The sequence below is a fragment of the Gigantopelta aegis genome, chromosome 10 (assembly GCF_016097555.1).
Source record: "Gigantopelta aegis isolate Gae_Host chromosome 10, Gae_host_genome, whole genome shotgun sequence".
Classification (NCBI taxonomy): domain Eukaryota; kingdom Metazoa; phylum Mollusca; class Gastropoda; order Neomphalida; family Peltospiridae; genus Gigantopelta; species Gigantopelta aegis.
The window spans coordinates 58,181,841-58,202,579 of record NC_054708.1 but is presented as its reverse complement, the minus strand read 5'-3'; the positions used below and the strand labels follow the sequence as shown (position 1 = coordinate 58,202,579).

Genomic DNA, 20,739 nt, shown 5'->3' with positions numbered 1-20,739 from the left:
TTCAGTGTGTTTCCGGTCATATTCAGTTTCCTCTACTAAAATATACCTTGTATATTCAGACACTGATATTCTGGAGTACAAAATGTATTTATTAATGTAATTTTTGTCAGAAACGTGTTACAATGGCAGGAAACTCGGGACTCAGTGGGATGTAGCCCAGTGGTGAAGTGCTTGCCAGATACGTTGTCAGTTTAGGATCGATCCCTGTTGATGGGCCCATTGGGTTATTTCTCATTCTAGCCAGCTAGTGCATCATGACCAGGGCTAGCTCTGGCACTCGCTACATTTGCCAATTGCAAATTTTGAAAGCAGTTGGTGAATTTTATTTTAGTTTGGCAAAATAATTTCATGTAATAATTGACATTTGTTAGAAAGTGACTGTTGATTTCTGCAATTTTTAAAATTTAATAGACATTTTGGCAAATTGTTTTGCTCACCCAGAGCTAGCCCAGCATGACTGCCTTATGAAAGGCTGTGGTATGTGCTATCCTGTCTTTGGAATGGGGCATATAAAAGATCCTTTATTACTAATGGAAAAATGTGACAGGTTATTATATATGTCAAAATTACCAAATATTTGACATCCAATAGATGATAACTAATAAATCAATGTACTCTAGTGGTGTCGTTAAACATATTCTAAAGTTAAGCCTGCTTTTTTAACTTATTTTCGTGCTTACATCCAATTAAGGTTCAAGCACACTGTCCTGGGCACACATCTCAGCTATATGGGCTGTCTATCCAGGACAGTTGGTTAGTTGTTAGTTGTTAGTGATAGAGAAGAGGGTGTAGTGGTCCAACACCTACCCACTGATTCGTTAAAACTTGCTCTGGGTGGGAGCCGGTACCGGGCTGCGAACCCTGTACCTACCAGCCTTAAGTCCGATGACTTGACCACGACACCACCGAGGCCAGTTTCCATACAAAGATCTGCAACATGTCCCTGACCCGATGTGGACTGAATGTGTGCAGACCATCTGCTACAAACTCTTTAACTCTTTTTGTCTTGTCTTTATGAAGGAAATGTTTTATTTAACGACACACTCAACACATTTTATTTACGGTTATATGGCGTCGGACATATGGTTAAGAACCACATAGATATTGAGAGTGGGCTACTCTTTTCGATTAGCAGCAAGGGATCTTTTATATGCGCCATCCCACAGACAGGATAACACATACCATGGCCTTTGATATACCAGTCGTGGTGCACTGGCTGGAGAGAAAAATAGCGTAATGGGCCCACCGACGGGGATCGATCCCAGACCGACTGTACATCAAGCGAACACTTTACCATTGGGCTACGTCTCGCCCCTTGTCTTTATGAAGTAAAAGTGTGGGATTTAGCTTAGTCAGTGGAGTGCTCGCTTGAGGTGCTTGCATCATAGGATCGAACCACCACAGTGGATCCATTCAACTGATTGGCTTTTTTCTCGCCCCAACCAGTGCACCACAACTGGTCAGTAAGGCCATGGTATGTGTTTTCTTGTCTGTGGGAAAGTGCATATAAAAGATCCCTTGCTGCATTAGGAAAAACCTGTCATGGACAACTCTCTGGCGAAGTCAAAGGTTGTGCCCAGGCATGCATGAAAAGTTCTCTGATAGAAGCATGCCAAAAATTACCCACACACGCACATTAAGAAAAATGTAGTGGGTTTTCTCTGATGAATTTGTGTCATAATTACCAAATGTTTGACATCAAAAGATAAATGATTAATTAATCAATGTGTCCTAGTGGTGTTGTTAAATAAAATAAACAAAACAAACTTTATGAAGTAAAAAGGCGAGATATAAGTATTACTCAATGTTCAATTAAAAAACCATTCATTGAGATAAACTCCTGTGGAAACATTGCAGTTATCAGCAGCACCTAATAATTTTATGGTAAGCAAGACATTTAATTCCGTGGTATTCTTGTTAAATAAGATGATCAATTTAAACTGTACAATTTTATATAATAAATATATGACGCTCTCTATATAAAAAAGTTTATTTTGTAATTTTTCCTACAAGTCATAACCCGTATATATTAGTATTATCTGTGGATTCATTGCACTGTCTGTCTGTTGGGTAGGATGTAACTGGATGGACTGATTTTTTTCCTTCCACCCAACCAGTGTCACATGACTGATACACAAATGTATATCAAAGATTGTGGTATATACTGTGTCCTGTCTGTCTGTCTGTCTGTCTGTCTGTCTGTCTCTCCTCTCTCCTCTCTCCCCTCTCTCTCTGGATCTCTCTCTCTCTCTCTCTGCTCTCTCTCTCTCTCTCACTCTCTCTCTCTCTCTGGTTCTCTCAATGATCTCTCTCATCTACCTCGAACTACTGATATATATATCAATATTTTAATATATATATATATCTATATATATGTATATATACTGTATATATATGTATATTATATTTATGATATATTGCTATATGGATTTAAAATAGACATATATATGTACTGTATATATCTGTATATATATGTGTATATATATCCTACAATATATATAAATATATATATATATATATATATATATATATATATATATTTCTATGTGTGTGTATATATATGTATGTGTATATATATATATGTATTTTATATCTATATATATATATTGATATATATATATATATATATATAGTATATACATGTATATGACAAAAATGGCTATCTATAATTTAAAATGAGTTACAGTGTCATTAAACATACACTCTTTTCCTTTTATTTGTTGACAGGTTATAATGCACAAGACGTACAGCAGTGACCATAAAGTTTCTTAATATTCTACTTTTCTTTATATGTATATTTGTTGGTTATTCAAGCTCTACTCATCTTTTATTCAAAGGTGCTGAACATGATCACATGCAAATAAGTGCTTTATTTTCCCACTGGGACAATAAACTGGGGCATATTTTATTTTCAGTGTTTAGTTCCATTAGCTTCAATAATTGCTTTAAGGCTGAACAGAAAATATAATCGCTCGGAAGCTATCTTGATATTTTGTTTTCTTAGGGTTTTTTTCTCTTCATAGACTAATGTGTAGTATTAAAACTACATGTGCAATGACTTATTAATAAAAAAAAACAAAAAACAAACAAATAATACTGATGAAATAAATAAGGGATCATACAAATAGTAGTAGTAAATAGTAACTGTAACAAAAAAACCTCAATCCACAGTATCAGAAGTTGACTGTGTTACTGGTAGTCAGTTCAATAGTATAGTGACATTCGATCCCACGTAACATCTTTTTATGAAATACAGACATTACAGTGCTAGTAGTGAATTACATTTGGTCTACAATCCCATGTGTTGTCTTATTTATTTCCATCAATATAGATGTAGTTTAGGATGATAATGACTTAAACAGACATAAAGAGTCTTGATGCCAACTGAGTCCATCACATAAGTAACAGAGAAGCGGGAATGGTGATCTTACACATCATGAGGGAGCCATTAAAACAGGCACTGGTTACTGTACTCCACTGTGGGTTGGTGTTTTTCAGGCTTGTTAAAATAGGTTGACAGCCATAATTCCATCACCTAGAGTATAATTCACTCTAGCTGCATCTTACACATTTCCCCAAATGCCTAACCGGTTTTATTTTAATCAGTAATGTGTAAGTAACCAGTTCCACATGATTGTCAGCTTTTAACATTTTAGTTTATCAAAACACTTTTTTTTTTTCTTTCTCATATTGGCCTCCTGACTATTACACTGATTATTAATTGTATTGTTTAAGGAAGGTGTTTAATTAATGTAGCTGTCTGCTTTCAGGGAACATTTTGTTCAGTATTGTGTCGCGATTCGCTACGCACGTTTCAGAGATTGCTACACAATTTTACAACATTAAATAGCAGTTGCTAATAAATTTTCAAGTGATGAGAAATATTACTAATCACAGTTTTGAAAACAAAGGTTCCCTGACTTTGAACTAGCAGCCTTCTATTTATTTTAAAATGTAATGAACACCCTGACTTGTGCTGAATTCAGTTAATCATGGCCAGTGAAACCTGTCTAAACTGACCATGGTCAGTGAAACCTGTCTAAACTGACCATGGCCAGTGAAACCTGTCTAAACCGGATCACACCGGGGACCTAATATTTATCTGATTTAGACAGGATCCGGTGTTTAGAGGGTCACGTTTTAGAATTTAGAAAATTCCGGAGCTTTAAACTTGGCTGGTTTTCACAGGATTCTGCTTGGTTCAGGGTCTGGTTTATACAGGGTTTTACTATACCACAAAGCAAGGGACTATTTCTCATTCCAGCCAGTGCACCACAACTGGTATATCAAAGGCCGTGGTATGTGCTACCCTATCTGTGGGACGGTGCATATAAAAGATCCCTTGTTCTAACTGGAAAATGTAGCGAGTTTCCTTTCTAAGAAGACTATTTGTCAGAATTACCAAATGCTTGACATCCAGTAGCTGATGATTAAGAAATCAACATGCTCTAGTGATGTTGTTAAACAAAACAAACATTTTCTTTTTTTCAACCAAATATCAACATAAACTATATGTTAAACTCAAAATAGTCATAGTCTAAAATGTGTCCAGGTGTTATTAAGCAAACATTCCTGTCTTTCATCAACAAACCATTGTTTGCCAAATTTACACAAACTCTGTTTTTCTTAAACGCAGGTGTTTAAGCATTGTAAATATAATTATGTATTGTTACATGTGTGTAAAACCAAAAAATCAGGCTTTGTAAATGTGTTCCTGTGAGTTGATCCCAATTCCCTTGTTTCCACAGATCTGCATCTCGAGTCGGATGTTGCTGGTGCTACCTTCATGGCTGCCGGGAGTTCTGCCCCCGAACTAGCTACAGCTGTTATTGGAGTCTTTATTGCCAAGGTAAGAACACTGCTATTTTTATATACTCTCAGGGAACCTTTTGTTCAGTATCACAGCATGATTAGCTACACAAGTTTCAGAGATCGCTATACAATTTTACAACATTAAACAGTAGTTGCTAATCAAATTTTAACTCGTTAGAAATATTGCTAAAGCCCCGGTCACACTGTCAAGGATCATCTGGCCGGATCCATGATGGATGAAAACATCATGGATGACCCCGGATAGTTGTCTATCCACGGTTTAACTACGGTTTAACTACAGTTTTTGATGTGTAAACCAAGGATTATTAAAGGTATAGTAAACTCAAACAAGAGATTTGTGTGTTGGAAAGATGCATACCTGGACCACCAACACATACTGACACTTTAACAAATGAAAAATGCGTAATTTTAGAGTTAATAAAAAAACATGATTATTCCTGCTAACTGGGGGCAGCCATTTTGTTTAGTTTTTGTGACGTCCGGTGGTATAGCTTTGGGCGAAGTGACGTCAGCTCTGTCCATCTGCTCTATGGACAGTGTAAACAAACGCTCTAATTTACGACAAGGCACTTCGCTTTCATCAACCTGACTTGTAAAACAACATATATGACTTGATAGTATAATAAACTATTTAACTAAATAGTTTTCAAATTGCATCAATAGAACGAAATGGAGTTATAGTATTTTTCTTTTTTTAAAATCCAAAGAAAAAAATGCATATTATTAAGACTATTGGTATGCTACGTTCAAGCAAAAACGACCACTCACGATACCCAAGTGATAATTTTCTTTTCTTTGGGACTACATAATTGGTCAGTTTTGTAATTTTAGATGGGAAAGTCTACTTAATCAAGGGTTTTACAGAATTACTGACTGCTGATCGATTACGATTAGAGGGGCATCCGTGCAGTTAACACACAATACCCTATGATCTTAATAAAAGAGCCATGTCTTTTTAGTGTGTCTAGACACAGTGTCTGGGGACCGTCTAAATATACACCTGCAAATCAGGAACTACAAGTACAGGCCACAGAAAGAAACGACCAATTAACTAAGAAAAAAACTCCGATTATTATTTCAGTATGTGGGTTAATTTATGTACAAACCATAATACAGTTATTTCAACACTTTGATAATGATGGTTTATTTTGTATTAAATATAATATATAATTGTTGCTGGCTTACTGGGATGACTATTATTACAGAATATTGCGATGCATCCGCATAAATCAGGTATGTTTTGTTTCTTCAGTTCGAAGACTAATTCCTGACGTTACATGTTAGGTATTACGTAACCACCAGCTCGCCATGCAGAGGGCGTATTCACTGGGATGGTACAAAATGGCTGCACCCGTTATATATAATGGCCGTCACATTTAACCATTTTTTTATTAATTAACTATATGATTATACTTGTTGATATTAAGCAATAATGTGCATTATATATCGTTGAATACGCATACCAGGTCAAATGCCGTGATTGTCCCCTCCTTTAAGGATAGGGGTTATTGTTGACAACGGGGAGCGCTACGGATCGCTAAGGATCGGTACAGTTTAGTATGGACCACAACGGATTGTCACGAATGATGCCGGATCGTATCCGTGGCTAACCCGGCGTCCTGATCCTTGACAGTGTGACCGTGGCTTAATCATGATTTTTAAAACAAAATGTTTTCCCTGATTCTACACACACATTAGCTCCAATGTCCTCTAGTACAACCATTATTCTGTTTAAGCACTGTAGGTTGGTGGGCCCATTGGGTTATTTCTCGTTCCTACTAGTGCACCACGACTGGTATATCAAATGCCATTGTATGTAATATCCTGTCTGTGGAATGGTGCATATAAAAGATCCGTTGCTACTAAAAAAATGTAGTCGGTTTCCTTTCTAAGGCTATACGTCAAAATTACCAAATGTTTGACATCCAATAACTGATAATAACTAAATCGGTGTGCTCTAGCGATGTTGTTAAACTTGATATATACTGACGGAAAAAAATAAAGGATCACACCAATATGTAATGGCAAATTTTGGTTGCAAGCAAAAAGCCTCATTGATAATGATAGAATATCAAAGGTATGATGGACAGTCAGTCCCACATTACTTTTTAATGAATAGTCTCCACATATGTAAAGGTTAGAGCTGGGTGTTATTGAAATTTCAAGTTCGGTATCAGTATCAGTATTTTTGAGGTGATTTACCTTAGTATCGGTATGGTATTCGGTATTGATACAATACCAATACTGATACTGATATCAAGCGGTATTTTTGGTATTCTCAGCTTCAAATACTTGCCCGAGTTAAGTCTCACACGCTAATTTCATCTGAATAAAATTAAATTCCAAGGCCCACATCTTTCTCTTCTTCTCAGCTATTTTGTTTTGTCAGATATATTTTGTCAGTGCTTTACTAAACATTTTTCAACACCGAAATTTCAGTATTTTGGTATTTGCTCAGTATGGTACACAAACGTAGATCAGTATTAACATGATACCAATACCGGACAGTATATACAGTATACTGCCCAGTTCTAGTAAAGGTCAACAAATGATTTATCTAATTTTTTAATGTCATTAATGTTGTGACCCCCGTTTGTCCCTGGGGTGTAGGCAAAGTTTACTGTACAATGTCATGTAGTTGTATTGAGAAATGCATTTAAACTGTAATTTCAACAATGTATTCTCCAAGGCTATACTTTACCAAATCCCAGCAAATTTTGTTTGAAGCCTCCTTGGTATATGAATAAACACATTTATAAACTCATTATTCTGACATCCCCCCACCTCCCCCCCCTGAGGCCAGAGGGGTGAGGCCCAAAAGAGGAAATTTTTGCCAGTTTAAAAACATGTTTTCTATACTTTGACAAATGGTATAACCAGATAGTCTTCATATATGTAAAGCCTTATGGTTTATAGATGGTGTATCTAATTTATGAATATCATTAATATCTGGTACACTAGTTGTCCTCGGGGACGGGTTACGTTTTTCTTTACACACGATTATATAAAGAAATGCATTTACACTGTTATTTCTTCGACTTCTTCTCCAAAACCATTTAACCAATTCCAAGCAAATTTTGTGGAAAGCTTCCTTGGGATATGGAGAAATAAAGTGGTGAATTTAGTCATTCTGATGTCCACAGGGAGAGGTGGGGCACACAATAGGAAAATTAAGCCAATTTAAAAACATCTTCTCAAACTACTTTTTGTTGCAAGCTTCCTTGGCACATTGAAAAAAATATTTATGAATTTCGTCATTCTCACACCCAATAGCCGATGTGTATTTTTGTGCTGGTGTGTCATTAAACATTCATTCATTAATTCATGCATTCTTACACAACCTTACCCCCCCCCCCCCCCCCCCCCCCCGGGGCCTGAAAGGGTGGTACCCAAAAGGAGAAAATTATGCCAATTTTTAAAAATCTTCTTCTCTACTTCTAGAAATTCTATAAGCAAATAAATATTCATTTATTTAAAGATCAATAGATGGTTCATCAAAGTTGTGAATTTCATTAATGTTGGGTCCTCTGTGTCTGAGTTGTATAGAGAAATGTATTTAAACTGTAATTTTTCAAAACTAATGACTGCATTTCCAACTACATTTGGTGGGAAGCTTTCTTTACCCATGGAGAACCAAAATCGTGAATTTGGTCATTCTTACCACCACGAAAGTCTGATAGATGGGGTCAACAATTTACACTGATGACCATTAAGGCCTGTGGGCCTCTTGTTAAAATATGGCAATTTGGTGTCTAGCACTATTTAAAACTAAATGTTTGACTTCCAATAGCTGATGATGTGTTTTAATGGTGTCATTAACAAAAAACAACAACTTTAACATATTTCTTCATTTTGTTCACTCTAATCATGACTGTTGAGTTATCCTTTATCTGAAATTTTGTATTAAGATAGGCGAGACAAAACGTGCAAGCACATATCATATATTAAAGGGTTAATAAGTATCGGGTAAGCCATACCACTGACAGAAAAAGCTCATGAAATACAATGTAGCTGCATTCGTAACACCTTGTGGTGTATCTGTGTATTTGGAATCACTGTTCTAGAAGCTCATGAATTAAAGCGCCTTGTGGAGTATCTGAGAAACTGTTCTACCATTCAGAGTTATACATCAACTGCCTACCTTCCATTGAATTATTAATTGAATTATTCAGGTGATAACAGTTTTCTGTGATCATACAGATGATGTTGCAATTTCCATTAAATTCTATTATTACAGGCAGAATGCATTGAAGCAATTTTTATCATGGTGCATTTTGAAATAGTATACTAATTTTGTCAAATTTCAAGTTAGAACCCAGAAAATGAATATTAGATGGTCTAAGGAGACCCACTATATAAAGAGCACTGATGGTTTAGGTCATACATTGAATGTCAAAATCTGATGTATAAAAGAATCAGTTACAAAAGTTTTTGGGTTTTTTTGTTTTTTAAATCCTAAATTGAATGGACTGGAACTGAAAGGAATGGTGTTTAATGACCTTCCCCCTACATGAGGTGTGTGACAGGCAACTGTCACAACATACATGCTGCTTACACTTACCAATTTGAAGCAGCAAAAGTAAAGTTTGCTTTGTTTTAACAACACCACTAGAACACATTGATTTATTAATCATCAGTTATTGGATGTAAAACTTTTGGTAATTTTAATATATAGTCTTAAAGAAAAATCCTACATTTTTCCTTTAGTAGCAATGGATCTTTTATATGCACAATCCCAGACAAGATAGCACATAACACAGCCTTTGATATACCCACCATGGTGCACTGGCTGGAATGATTTTCCCCACACAATCGATTATGCATTTTTATAATTGATGATCACATCAATAGAGTCTTTGATATACTGGAACGAGAAATAGCCCAATGGGATGACTGACAGGGATCGATCCCAGACCAACTGCACATCTGGCGAGCACTTTACCACTGAGCTATATGTCCTGCCCCAGTGTTGCAGCACTATCCCACTTATTGTACAGCTAATACTATATGACCTTTGATGTAGGAGCATGGAGCAGTGGTTGTAACAGGAAAAACATCAGTGTGTCCACAGAGGATAGTGCACAATATTTCATGCAAACCACCAATCAGTAATTGCATGGTGAACCATTATAATGTTTTTAAAATTGACAGTTGCAAACTATTCAAAACATTTTCTAGACTGATTTTGGACACTTGAAAAAATCCTATTATAATATAGTTTGAACAATCAGGGTATTTAAAATATCCCAGGAAGGTCAGTGTAATACAGAACAGTATTGTACATGTGTGATAATTAGATTATTTACTGGTTATATATATGCAAATATATGTGTACGTCATGCAACAGAAGAATCCATTACTTGGTAAAAATGACAATAACCAAAGATTTTGAAATATATTGGCACATGTGTGAGAGGGCAAGTTTTATTACTTTTTACTTCGGCATCAAAATAAATTAATGAACTGTGTGTAAATAAAGAAGAAAAAACATTTTAGAATTGTTTTATATTTCAACAGTTCCCTAGCATATTGCACTTCTAAATGTCACAGATTCAGTGCAGCAATATATGGACCTTGTTTGCAATATGACGAGATTAATAATGAATAAAACTGCAACAGACATAACGTATATATCAGACAGGCCAGTAGCATCTGTTTATTAACATCTGATATTAAAAAAACAAGTGGAAATCAAGATTTAATATTTGGTTTCAAGTCATTAATTCAGCAATTCAATATGATGCAGTACAATATATTGTGTCTAATATAAACGAGAGTGGACTGAGACTGTTTGATAACGGTCTGTCTGTCTCCAGGCACCTCATTCAGCAACACAAGAATGTCGATGAAAATAACATCTGCAGAATTAAAAGGACTGAGCTGAGTACATTGTATACTGCCACTGTAAGATGTTTCTCACTAATGGAGCCATTTGAAGAATCTTTGGGCGTGATTTAGCTCAGTTGGTTGAGTGCTAGCTTGAGATGCTTGCGTCACAGGATCGAACCACCTCGGTGGATCCAGTCAACTGATTGAGTTTGATTTAGCTCAGTTGGTTGAGTGCTAGCTTGAGATGCTTGCGTCACAGGATCGAACCACCTCGGTGGATCCAGTCAACTGATTGAGTTTGATTTAGCTCAGTCGGTTGAGTCTCGCTTGAGGTGCTTGCGTCGCAGGATCGAACCACCTCGGTGGATCCAGTCAACTGATTGAGTTTGATTTAGCTCAGTCGGTTGAGTCTCGCTTGAGATGCTTGCGTCACAGGATCGAACCACCTCGGTGGATCCAGTCAACTGATTGAGTTTGATTTAGCTCAGTCGGTTGAGTCTCGCTTGAGGTGCTTGCGTCGCAGGATCGAACCACCTCGGTGGATCCATTCAACTGATTGAGTTTGATTTAGCTCAGTCGGTTGAGTCTCGCTTAAGGTGCTTGCGTCGCAGGATCGAACCACCTTGGTGGATCCATTCAACTGATTGTGGGTTTTTGCTCATTCCAAACAGTGTACTGCTGTGGTACCGGTATGTGCTATCCTGTCTGTGGGATAATGCATATATAAAAGATCCCTTGCTACTAATGGAAAAATGTAGCGGGTTTCCTCTTTAAGACTATATGTTGAAATTACCAGATGTTTGACATCCAATAGCCGATGATTAATAAGTCAATGTGTTCTAGTGGTGTCGTTAAACAAAACGAACTTTAACATTAAACATTCATCTGCCATAAACTGGTATGGTGATAAAAAAAGATAAGTCTTTTTTTTCTTTTTCTTTTAACATATTTGTTATGTTGAAAAACAAACTTAATTAAATATTTGAGTTTATATTTAATGAAAAACCTTATAACATGTATTAATATGAAGGTTCAGCTGTGACTCACGTTTGATTGATCTAGGCATGCATATAAATAAAACAAACATTACATTTCATAAGGTTGACAAAACCGTTTGGCAACCTGTTTGAATGTTTCTGATGCAACAATTTGTGAAAGATTGTTTAAATAATTCAAATAACAGTGCATCACACTGTGTGAGAGATGTCACCTTTGTCAGGGCGTTCTTCCAGATATGGTAACAGCTGAGATTTTGCTGATATCGTCTTTTTTTTCTTCTTTTTTTTGCAAACATACTTAAAGGGACATTCCGGAGTTTGCTGCAACTGTTAATATGTTATCGACTAACAGAGCCTTTTTAATGATTGTAATTACATATCAAATATATTTTGCTACATAAAATATTAGTGGTTGTATATTAAACATGTTTCTGATAGTTCTAATATTTTTACTAGGTTAAATTTCATTTTATTTCCTAAAATATGTTTTTTTTGTATGTATGAAATTATTTGAAGACAGAATCCAGTTTGGACTTCTTACAAATATTAAGATGACCAGAAACACATTGAATATACAGACACTGATGTTCTAAACAAGAAAATATATTTAATATTAATCGTAGAAATATTTTATTAGTTGGAAACATCTTATAATGCAACAAACTCAGGAATGTCACTTTAATAGAACAGGTGTATTTTCATATGATACAACTCTTGCTAGAAGAACCTTTTTCACAACTGATAGTGAGATTGTACATATAATAATTACACCAGCCATTGTTATGGTCTTCTTTATTTTTACTATCTCAGGGTTCATAGCGGTCTTAAATCACAGTACTAAAGTCACCATCGGTAATATGACATCATTATGATTAGCACAATTTAGTTTGACGTCACGCATTTTAACTAAATCTTTGAAAACATTATGCTCAGGTACACAGGTCTTGTTGGTTTGTAAGCAAAAACTGACCCATCCACAGCAACACATTACCTGGAGACCTTGCAAACTTAAATACCATTATTAACCAGGTTAATACACTAAAATTATCACATGGGTTTATGACATGGATATCATTTTGACTAAATCTTTGAAAACATTATGCCCAGGTACACAGGTCTTGTTGGCTTGTAAGCAAAAACTGACCCATCCACAGCAACACATTACCTAGAGACCTTGCAAAACTAGCATACCATTATTAACCGGGTTAATACGCTAAAATTATCACATGGGTTTATGACATGGATATCATGGGTAAGTTATAGGATAAATTGCAATTCATAACATGTTACATCTGATCGTGACCTGCAACTGTAACTCATCAGTAACAACAACTGGGTTGCAGTCCCTAACGTCTTTACTATTATACTGTATGTTCCTATGCACTGAATAGTTGTTTAGAAAATTGCATATATACCAAGCAAATGGTCATGTATGTACTGCTGCATCCAACTGTGAGGCAGGGGCGGGATGTAGCCCAGTGGTACAGCGCTCGCTTGATGCACGGTCGGTGTGGGATCGATAGCCGTCGGTCGGCTCATTGGGCTATTTCTCGTTCCAGCCAGTGCACCACGACTGGTATATCAAAAGCTGTGGTATGTGCTGCCCTGTCTGTGGGATGGTGCATATAAAAGATCCCTTGCTGCTTATCGAAAAGAGTAGCCCATGAAGAGGCGACAGTAGGTTTCTTCTCTCAATATCTGTGAGGTCCTTAACCATATGTCTGACGCCATGTAACCGTAAATAAAAAATGTGTTGAGTGTGTCATTAAATAAAACATTTCTTTCTTTCCTTCCTTCCTTCCAACTGTAAGGCATCAGTTAAGGATGAAAGCCAGAGCTTTAACTCATTGACCATATGGAGGTACTGACACAGCAAACTGTAGATCATGAAAGTGACTAAACTGAAGCTATACTTCTCACCGAGTAGATGTAATATTGTCTCTACAACAGTTGGCTACATTTTGCTGTTCATGTTTTCAGATTCTATTATACCGTAGTTGGTCATACACTTGTAATACTTTGGTCATATATTTATCATATTTTGGTCAGTATTGAATTTAATTTCATTCTAAATTCGTTCTCTATTTTTATCATGCCTAAACTATAATTTTGTTTTGGTGTGCACATTTGCTGCTCGAAGACATTCTTTTGGGTGTCATTTTTCTTATGTAATGGCCATTCAAAGAAATAAATACAGTAACTTTAGTTGATATGGTCATGCAGTATATTATAAAAGTCATTCAAGCCTAAAAAGATTAATAATTAGACCTGTTGTTTGCATGTTTCTACTTTTTCACATTTTTCACCCAAAACCAAATGTTGACACTGCGGCTGCCAGTGCTGGAAAAGTAACACATATGTTCTGACTTAAGGTCATACTGAGACAAAAACTCTAAACATTAATTTTTAAAAATGTAAATGGTATCTGACAAAATCAGTCTCATGTGCAGGAATGGTTTTGGGGGTCAGCCCACCCCTTCCCCACTCAAACTGAATTTTCTTTTTTTAATATATTTTCCAGGTGAGAATGACTTGATCATCCTTGGAAAATTTGCTTGCCAATATCTAGACCCCTTCTTAAATTGCTTAAATTCTTGTTCATGTGCCTGAACTTTTTATTTTTGGCATAAATAAACCATATCTACAAATACCTAATTAACACTACATTTATATGAGTCATCTTGTTTATTTTGTCATCATTTTATTGCTTGTGTTCAAGAATTGCATGTCAGTAACATGCATATTGTAATTAATGCAACCAGAACAAATATACAGCCCTTGAATATAGCAGTACAGTGAAATCCCGCTAAACTACACATGCTCAGGACCAAGTAAAATGTCCCGTTTTAAGGGGTATGCAGTTTAGAGAGGTTCGTTTTGTACTGATATTTAAAAGGTGACCATGGAAAATGTCCGGTTTTGAGAGAATTCTGGTTTACAGAGGGTCCAGTTTTGAGAGAATTCCGGTTTACAGAGGGTCCAGTTTTGAGAGAATTCTGGTTTACAGGGAGTCCAGTTTTGAGAGAATTCTGGTTTACAGGGGGTCCAGTTTTGAGAGAATACTGGTTTACAGGGGGTCTGGTTATGAGAGAATTCCAGTTTACAGAAGGTCCAGTTTTGAGAGAATTCCGGTTTACAGAGGGTCTGGTTTTGAGAGAATTCCGGTTTACAGAGGGTCTGGTTTTGAGAGAATTCCAGTTTACAGAGCATCCTGTTTTGAGATAATTCCAGTTTACAGAGCGTCCTGTTTTGAGAGAATTCCAGTTTACATAGGATCCAGTTTTGAGAGAATTCCAGTTTACAGAGCGTCCGGTTTTGAGAGAATTCCAGTTTACAGAGCGTCTGGTTTTGAGAGAATTCCAGTTTACATAGGGTCCAGTTTTGAGAGAATTCAGGTTTACAGAGGGTCCAGTTTTGAGAGAATTCCAGTTTACAGAGTGTTCGGTTTTGAGAGAATTCCAGTTTAGAGGTTCCCTTTTTGAGAAGTTTCACTGTACAACGATGTAGTAGGGCAGATAGAAACATTGTTCCCTCATTCATATACAGAATCCTGCAGTATTCCAGTCAATACATGCATGCCATCTCTGTCACTAAGTCATTGATCCACTCCTGTCATACATAAACATACAAACATAACATGTGTGCAAGATATTCCACGACTGTTACATGCAGCTTAGGTTTGCAACTCAAGCTATGTTATCCCATTATCAAATAGCACTTTACTTCTTTTGAGTGATTTTTCATCAAGCTAATGCGGATAATTAATAAACTAAAAGGATTAAATATCTCTCCAGTAGTCATATGTTTGAATGATGATACTTGTATAAGAGACGATACCATAAACCTTGCTCTAAGTGAGAACAAATTGCTGGGGACAAGTACGATTAAAATGATGGTATGTGCTGTCCTGTCAATAGAAAAATGGGTAAACTACTGAGTATGTGGCAGGAATAGCTTTCTTCTTTCACTCTTCAGTCAGTGTCATATGTACAGTTAGAATAATTGCATTTTTTATGACACCCCAGTATGACAAATACATCAGCTATTGGGTGTCAAACAGTTAGAAATGTAATGGCCATATTATACAATGTATATAATATGCAGGGGTGTAGCATGATCTGGACCTGGGGGGGGGGGTGGGGGGTTCGAATATGAACACATACCACGGCCTTTGATATACATGTACCAGTCGTGGTGCACTCGTTGGAGTGAGAAATAGCCCCATTGGCCCACCGACGGGGATCGATCCCATACTGACCGCGCATCAAGCGAATGCTTTACCACTGGGCTACATCCCACCCCAAAAAAATGTATCCTGTGGTAAACAAAACAATATTGCATGAAATGAGAAACATATTTTAAAACATTATCACAGATGCTTATAGAGCTTGTTTTAGAAATGGCACGTTGAGGGCCAGTCAGTCCACTGGTACCAACAAATTATGTGTGTGTTTTGTATGTGGGGGAGGGCGACACGGGGCCCAGTGATCTGTGGTTGGTCTTGGATTGATCCCCATTGGGCTACTTCTCACGTCAGCCAGTGCACCACGACTGGTATATCAAAGACTGTGGTATGTTCTATCCTGTTGTGGGATGGTGCATATAAAAGATACTTATCTACTAATTGAAAAATATAGCAGGTTTCCTCTGAAAGAAATGTTTTATTTAACGACGCACTCAACACATTTTATTTACGGTTATATGGCGTCAGACATATGGTTAAGGACCACACAGACTTTGAGAGGAAACTCGCTGTCGCCACTGCATGGGCTACTCTTTCCGATTAGCAGCAAGGGATCTTTTATTTGCACTTCCCACAGGCAGGATAGCACAAACCATGGCCTTTATTGAACCAGTTATGGATCACTGGTCAGTGCAAGTGGTTTACACCTACTCATTGAGCCTTGCGGAGCACTCACTCAGGGTTTGGAGTCGGTATCTGGATTAAAAATCCCATGCCTCAACTGGGATCCGAACCCAGTACCTACCAGCCTGTAGACCGATGGCCTACCATGACGCTACCGAGGCCGGTAGGTTTCCTCTGATGACTATGAGTCAGAATTACCAAATGTTTGTCATTCAATAGCCAATGATTAATTAATCAATGTGCTCTAGTGGTGTCATTAAACAAGAAAAACATTTTAACTTTATGTAGGGAAGGGGTATGGGCTAATAATTTTTCATGAGGAACTAGTAACGTTTCTAGGTCACTAATCCAGTGTGAATGTTTCTTACCCTGCTATAGGATAACAATGTGTGTTTTCTCTGTTTCAGGATGACGTTGGACTGGGAACTATCGTCGGCTCGGCTATTTACAATGTGATGTTTGTCATCAGTGTCTGTGCCATGTTTGCTGGTACTGTGAGTATTGGTGGCAGTTTCATATATTCAACTAAATTAATTCAGGACCTGTAGAAATTTGTTTGCAGTTTTCTTTACATATGGTAAAACTAAAAAACTTATTTTTGTTTCTGTTTTAAGGTGTTGACATTGTGGCAAGCACTTAAACTTTGTTATTGAAACAACTAAATATATGTGGAGTGAAACATGTGAGAATAAAGTCAGGATTTTATCCAGGCATTCCGTGAGTCAGAACATAGGCCCCTTAATTCCCAAAGAAAGTGGCCCTGAAAATTCCTAATATCTGTACTAAAAATTCCCAATATGTATATGTATATATATATATATATATATATATATATATATATATACAGTCGACCTTCAATAACTCAAACTTCGATCTTTCAAAAACGTCGACTCATAAAAAATTAAGGGATATTGCACTTCCAAAACTCGAAGTTTGTGGAGTTACTGAGCCTTTTAACTGTACCGGTAATACTTTAAAAAAAATGAATTGTCACCCAAGCCAAGCGTGATTGCCCCGACTGGTCTCGGCTATCGATAATACACGCGGTAATTACAGAATAATAGATCGCCGACTATGCGGAATGAAATGATCCTACATGCCTGCATTTGGTTGTCGGTGTTTGTACATGCCAGCGGGCCTCATTACACAAAGTACGAATAGTCTTGTAATCTTCAAAGAACTGTTGTAATAACAATTAACGCTGTTTGTTTTTGCTCTTAAATGAGTGAATCATGTCAAATTTGTTATTTGCTATTTAAGTATGAATTCAAAATGATTCATTACTAGTCATTTAGTTATGTTAGAAACTGATACATCAGAGATCGAGCAATCTGGGGAAGGACCCGGCAACGGGGGGATAGCCAGATCGGTTAATAGTCACGCTTTCTTGTCATCCAAGCAATCTGGCGAAGGGCCCAGAAATGGGGGGATAGCCAGATTGGAGACAGAAAGAAAGGGTGTAAAGAGAAAATTAACAGTAAAAGACATCGAGACGAAGTACAAAGCGGTAATGGAGGTAGAGGCAGGTAAAAAGACAAAAAAACAAATTGCTATTGACTTTAGTATCCCCCAAAGTACACTTTCAACCTGGGTTAAAAACAAAATTTCTATTCAAGAGGGTTATTTAAAGTTTGGGCCAAAACGTAAGAACATGAGATGAGGAATGTTTGAAGATGTAGAGGCCGCAACTTTGAAATGGCTTAAAAATGCTAGAGATAAAAATCTTCCCATTTCTGGCCCTGTATTACTTACAAAAGCGGAAGAATTTGCAAAAAATGTTTGACTGTGTAAATTTTAAGGCTTCAACTGGGTGGCTTGATAAATTTAAAGAAAGAAATGGAATAACATTTACTAGTAAAAAGGTGTGTGGGGAGGTAAAAGCTGTGGACACACAATCAACAGAAATGTTAGAATGGCATGAGAGATTACAGCTAATTCTCAGGAAATATGATGCCGACGATATATACAACGCGGATGAAACAGGGATATTTTTTCGCCTTCTGCCAGACAAAACCCTTGAATTTAAAGATGTAGATTGTCACGGGGGGGGGGGGGGGGGGAAAAAGAGTAAAGATCGGCTTACTGCCCTAGTTACTGCCAACATGTCAGACAACGACAAACTGCCATTGCTTATCATAGGGAAGTCAGTAAAACCACGTTGTTTTAAAAATATGAAAACACTACCAACTGAATACCTAGCTAACAAAAAGGCCTGGATGACTTCAGATATTTTCACTAACTGGGTAAAAACAATAGACAAACAAATGTCGAGAAAAATTGCCCTTGTAGTGGATAACTGCCCTGCCCATCCCAAAATATCGGGTCTAAAATCAGTTGAACTTGTCTTCTTGCCACCGAACACCACATCAAAAACACAACCTATGGACCAGGGATTAATCCAGAATTTAAAAGTCTTTTACAGAAAGAGGGTTATTCTCTATTATATATCGGCTGTTGATGCGGAATCTGAGTTAAAACTAAATGTTTTAGATGCATTAAATCTCATGCAGCAAGCTTGCAGGGATGGAGCAGCAAACGTGTCTTCCGATATCAACGAAATGATAATACTACAATGCAGTTTCACTTTGGGGTCTGCTGTACGAATTTCGAAAACTCGAACTCCCTGAAACTTGAAGTATTCCGTCGTCCCCTTCAACTTCGAGTTAACGAAGTTCATCTGTATATATATATATATATATATATATATATTTAATTATATCTGTTGTAATAAATATATTTAACAGTGGTGTTCTATATCATTTAGTGGCCTGAAAACATGAAGAGTTTCATCGCAAAATGCAATAAACGCCATATTAAAAACCATTGTGCGAACGCCACTCAGACACTGTTCACACGTAGACAAACACAAGTTCACATTAAGTTTTCTGCAAAACGCGATACGATTGTCTGAGGATATATCGCAGATTGCAGAGAAACTGGCGTAGTGTTTACGGTGGTTTGGAATAAAACGTTTTTAGGATTGGGTGTGTATAGTGGTGTTTATCACGTTTTGCGATGAAACTCTTCACATATCCTGTGTATAATTTTCCAAATTCCATCAGACATTCATGGGACCCTGGTGAGAATTCTGGATAAATCTCTGAAAGTATGCTATACGAAGTATAGCATGTAACAAACCTTAGCCAAAAGCACATTCTGGTGGTTTTTATAAATACATGGGGGGGAAAACCCATCATGTGCAAGCATTGTACATGTATCATGGGTCAGATTTGACTGAAATAATATTTAGACGGCATCAGTGATGAAAACTTGCTAAAATAAAATAACACTAGCACAGAATTAACTGAAGTCTGTACTGGTCCTTTATTAATTTTGTTCAGTATACATGTATATAGCACTCTACCACCTTGAACAAGCCACATGCAGGGATGACAGCATAACATAGAGCTGTCTCACAATCTATCACTTGGCAGAGGTTGGAGGGTAGAGTATTTATTATTTTATTCCCTATTGTGTATGCTGCAATTTGTTTATGAGAACACATTAAAAACGATTTGTCTTTTGCCTTCCCAGGCATGGATCCAGGGTGGTGTTTTTTACAGTGGTTGATCTACATATACCTATACCTATATTGTATATTTAATAGTGGTGATTATACACTTCCACTGGGACAGCAATTGTGTTGGTGGCATCAATCAGAAGTGACACACTGTAGCTAGGGATGAATTTACTACTGTTGACTAGGTACTCAGTGATGGCAATTAACATTTGATCCCAACACTGCCGGTAAATTATCTATACAGTATGCCTAGGTCTCACTCCAGGGTTTCAGCTTTGTTACGTTTTATGAGTTTATATTTGTAATCTAATTTCAATGAAAGTATGTGTGTGTGTCTGTAGGCGTTTATGATGTAAATGTCATCAATCAGAACCATTAACTTACTGCATGTAGTTGACAAAATTAGTTTTTATATTCTGCATATTCTTTACTGTCTTCACCCAACTCTGATGTGTTGACTTAAGACATTATGTAACAGGATGTAATTGTGTGACAAGCTGATGGTTGATTGTTTCTGTGTTTCATTTGTGGACCATTGATACACAGTGTTCACATCCAGTACAAGCATTCAGTCAGATATCCAGTCATGTATCCAATCATAAATATCCATCCAGTTGCCCATACTGTCATCCTTTTAATCGCCCATCAAGTCACTCAACTAGTTAGCACCCAGTCACTTTAAACTTTGTAGT

General features: G+C 36.9%; 1 protein-coding gene across 1 annotated transcript in view; it reads left to right on the top strand.

Moving 5' to 3' along the window:
* LOC121384202 (sodium/potassium/calcium exchanger 3-like) overlaps positions 1-20,739 on the top strand; it is a 78,515-nt gene that overhangs the window by 30,231 nt on the left and 27,545 nt on the right. Inside the window, exons 3-4 of the mRNA XM_041514477.1 lie at positions 4,749-4,849; positions 16,935-17,021. Of these exons, the coding sequence (XP_041370411.1) occupies positions 4,749-4,849; positions 16,935-17,021 (188 nt within the window). The remainder of the gene's footprint in view (positions 1-4,748; positions 4,850-16,934; positions 17,022-20,739) is intronic.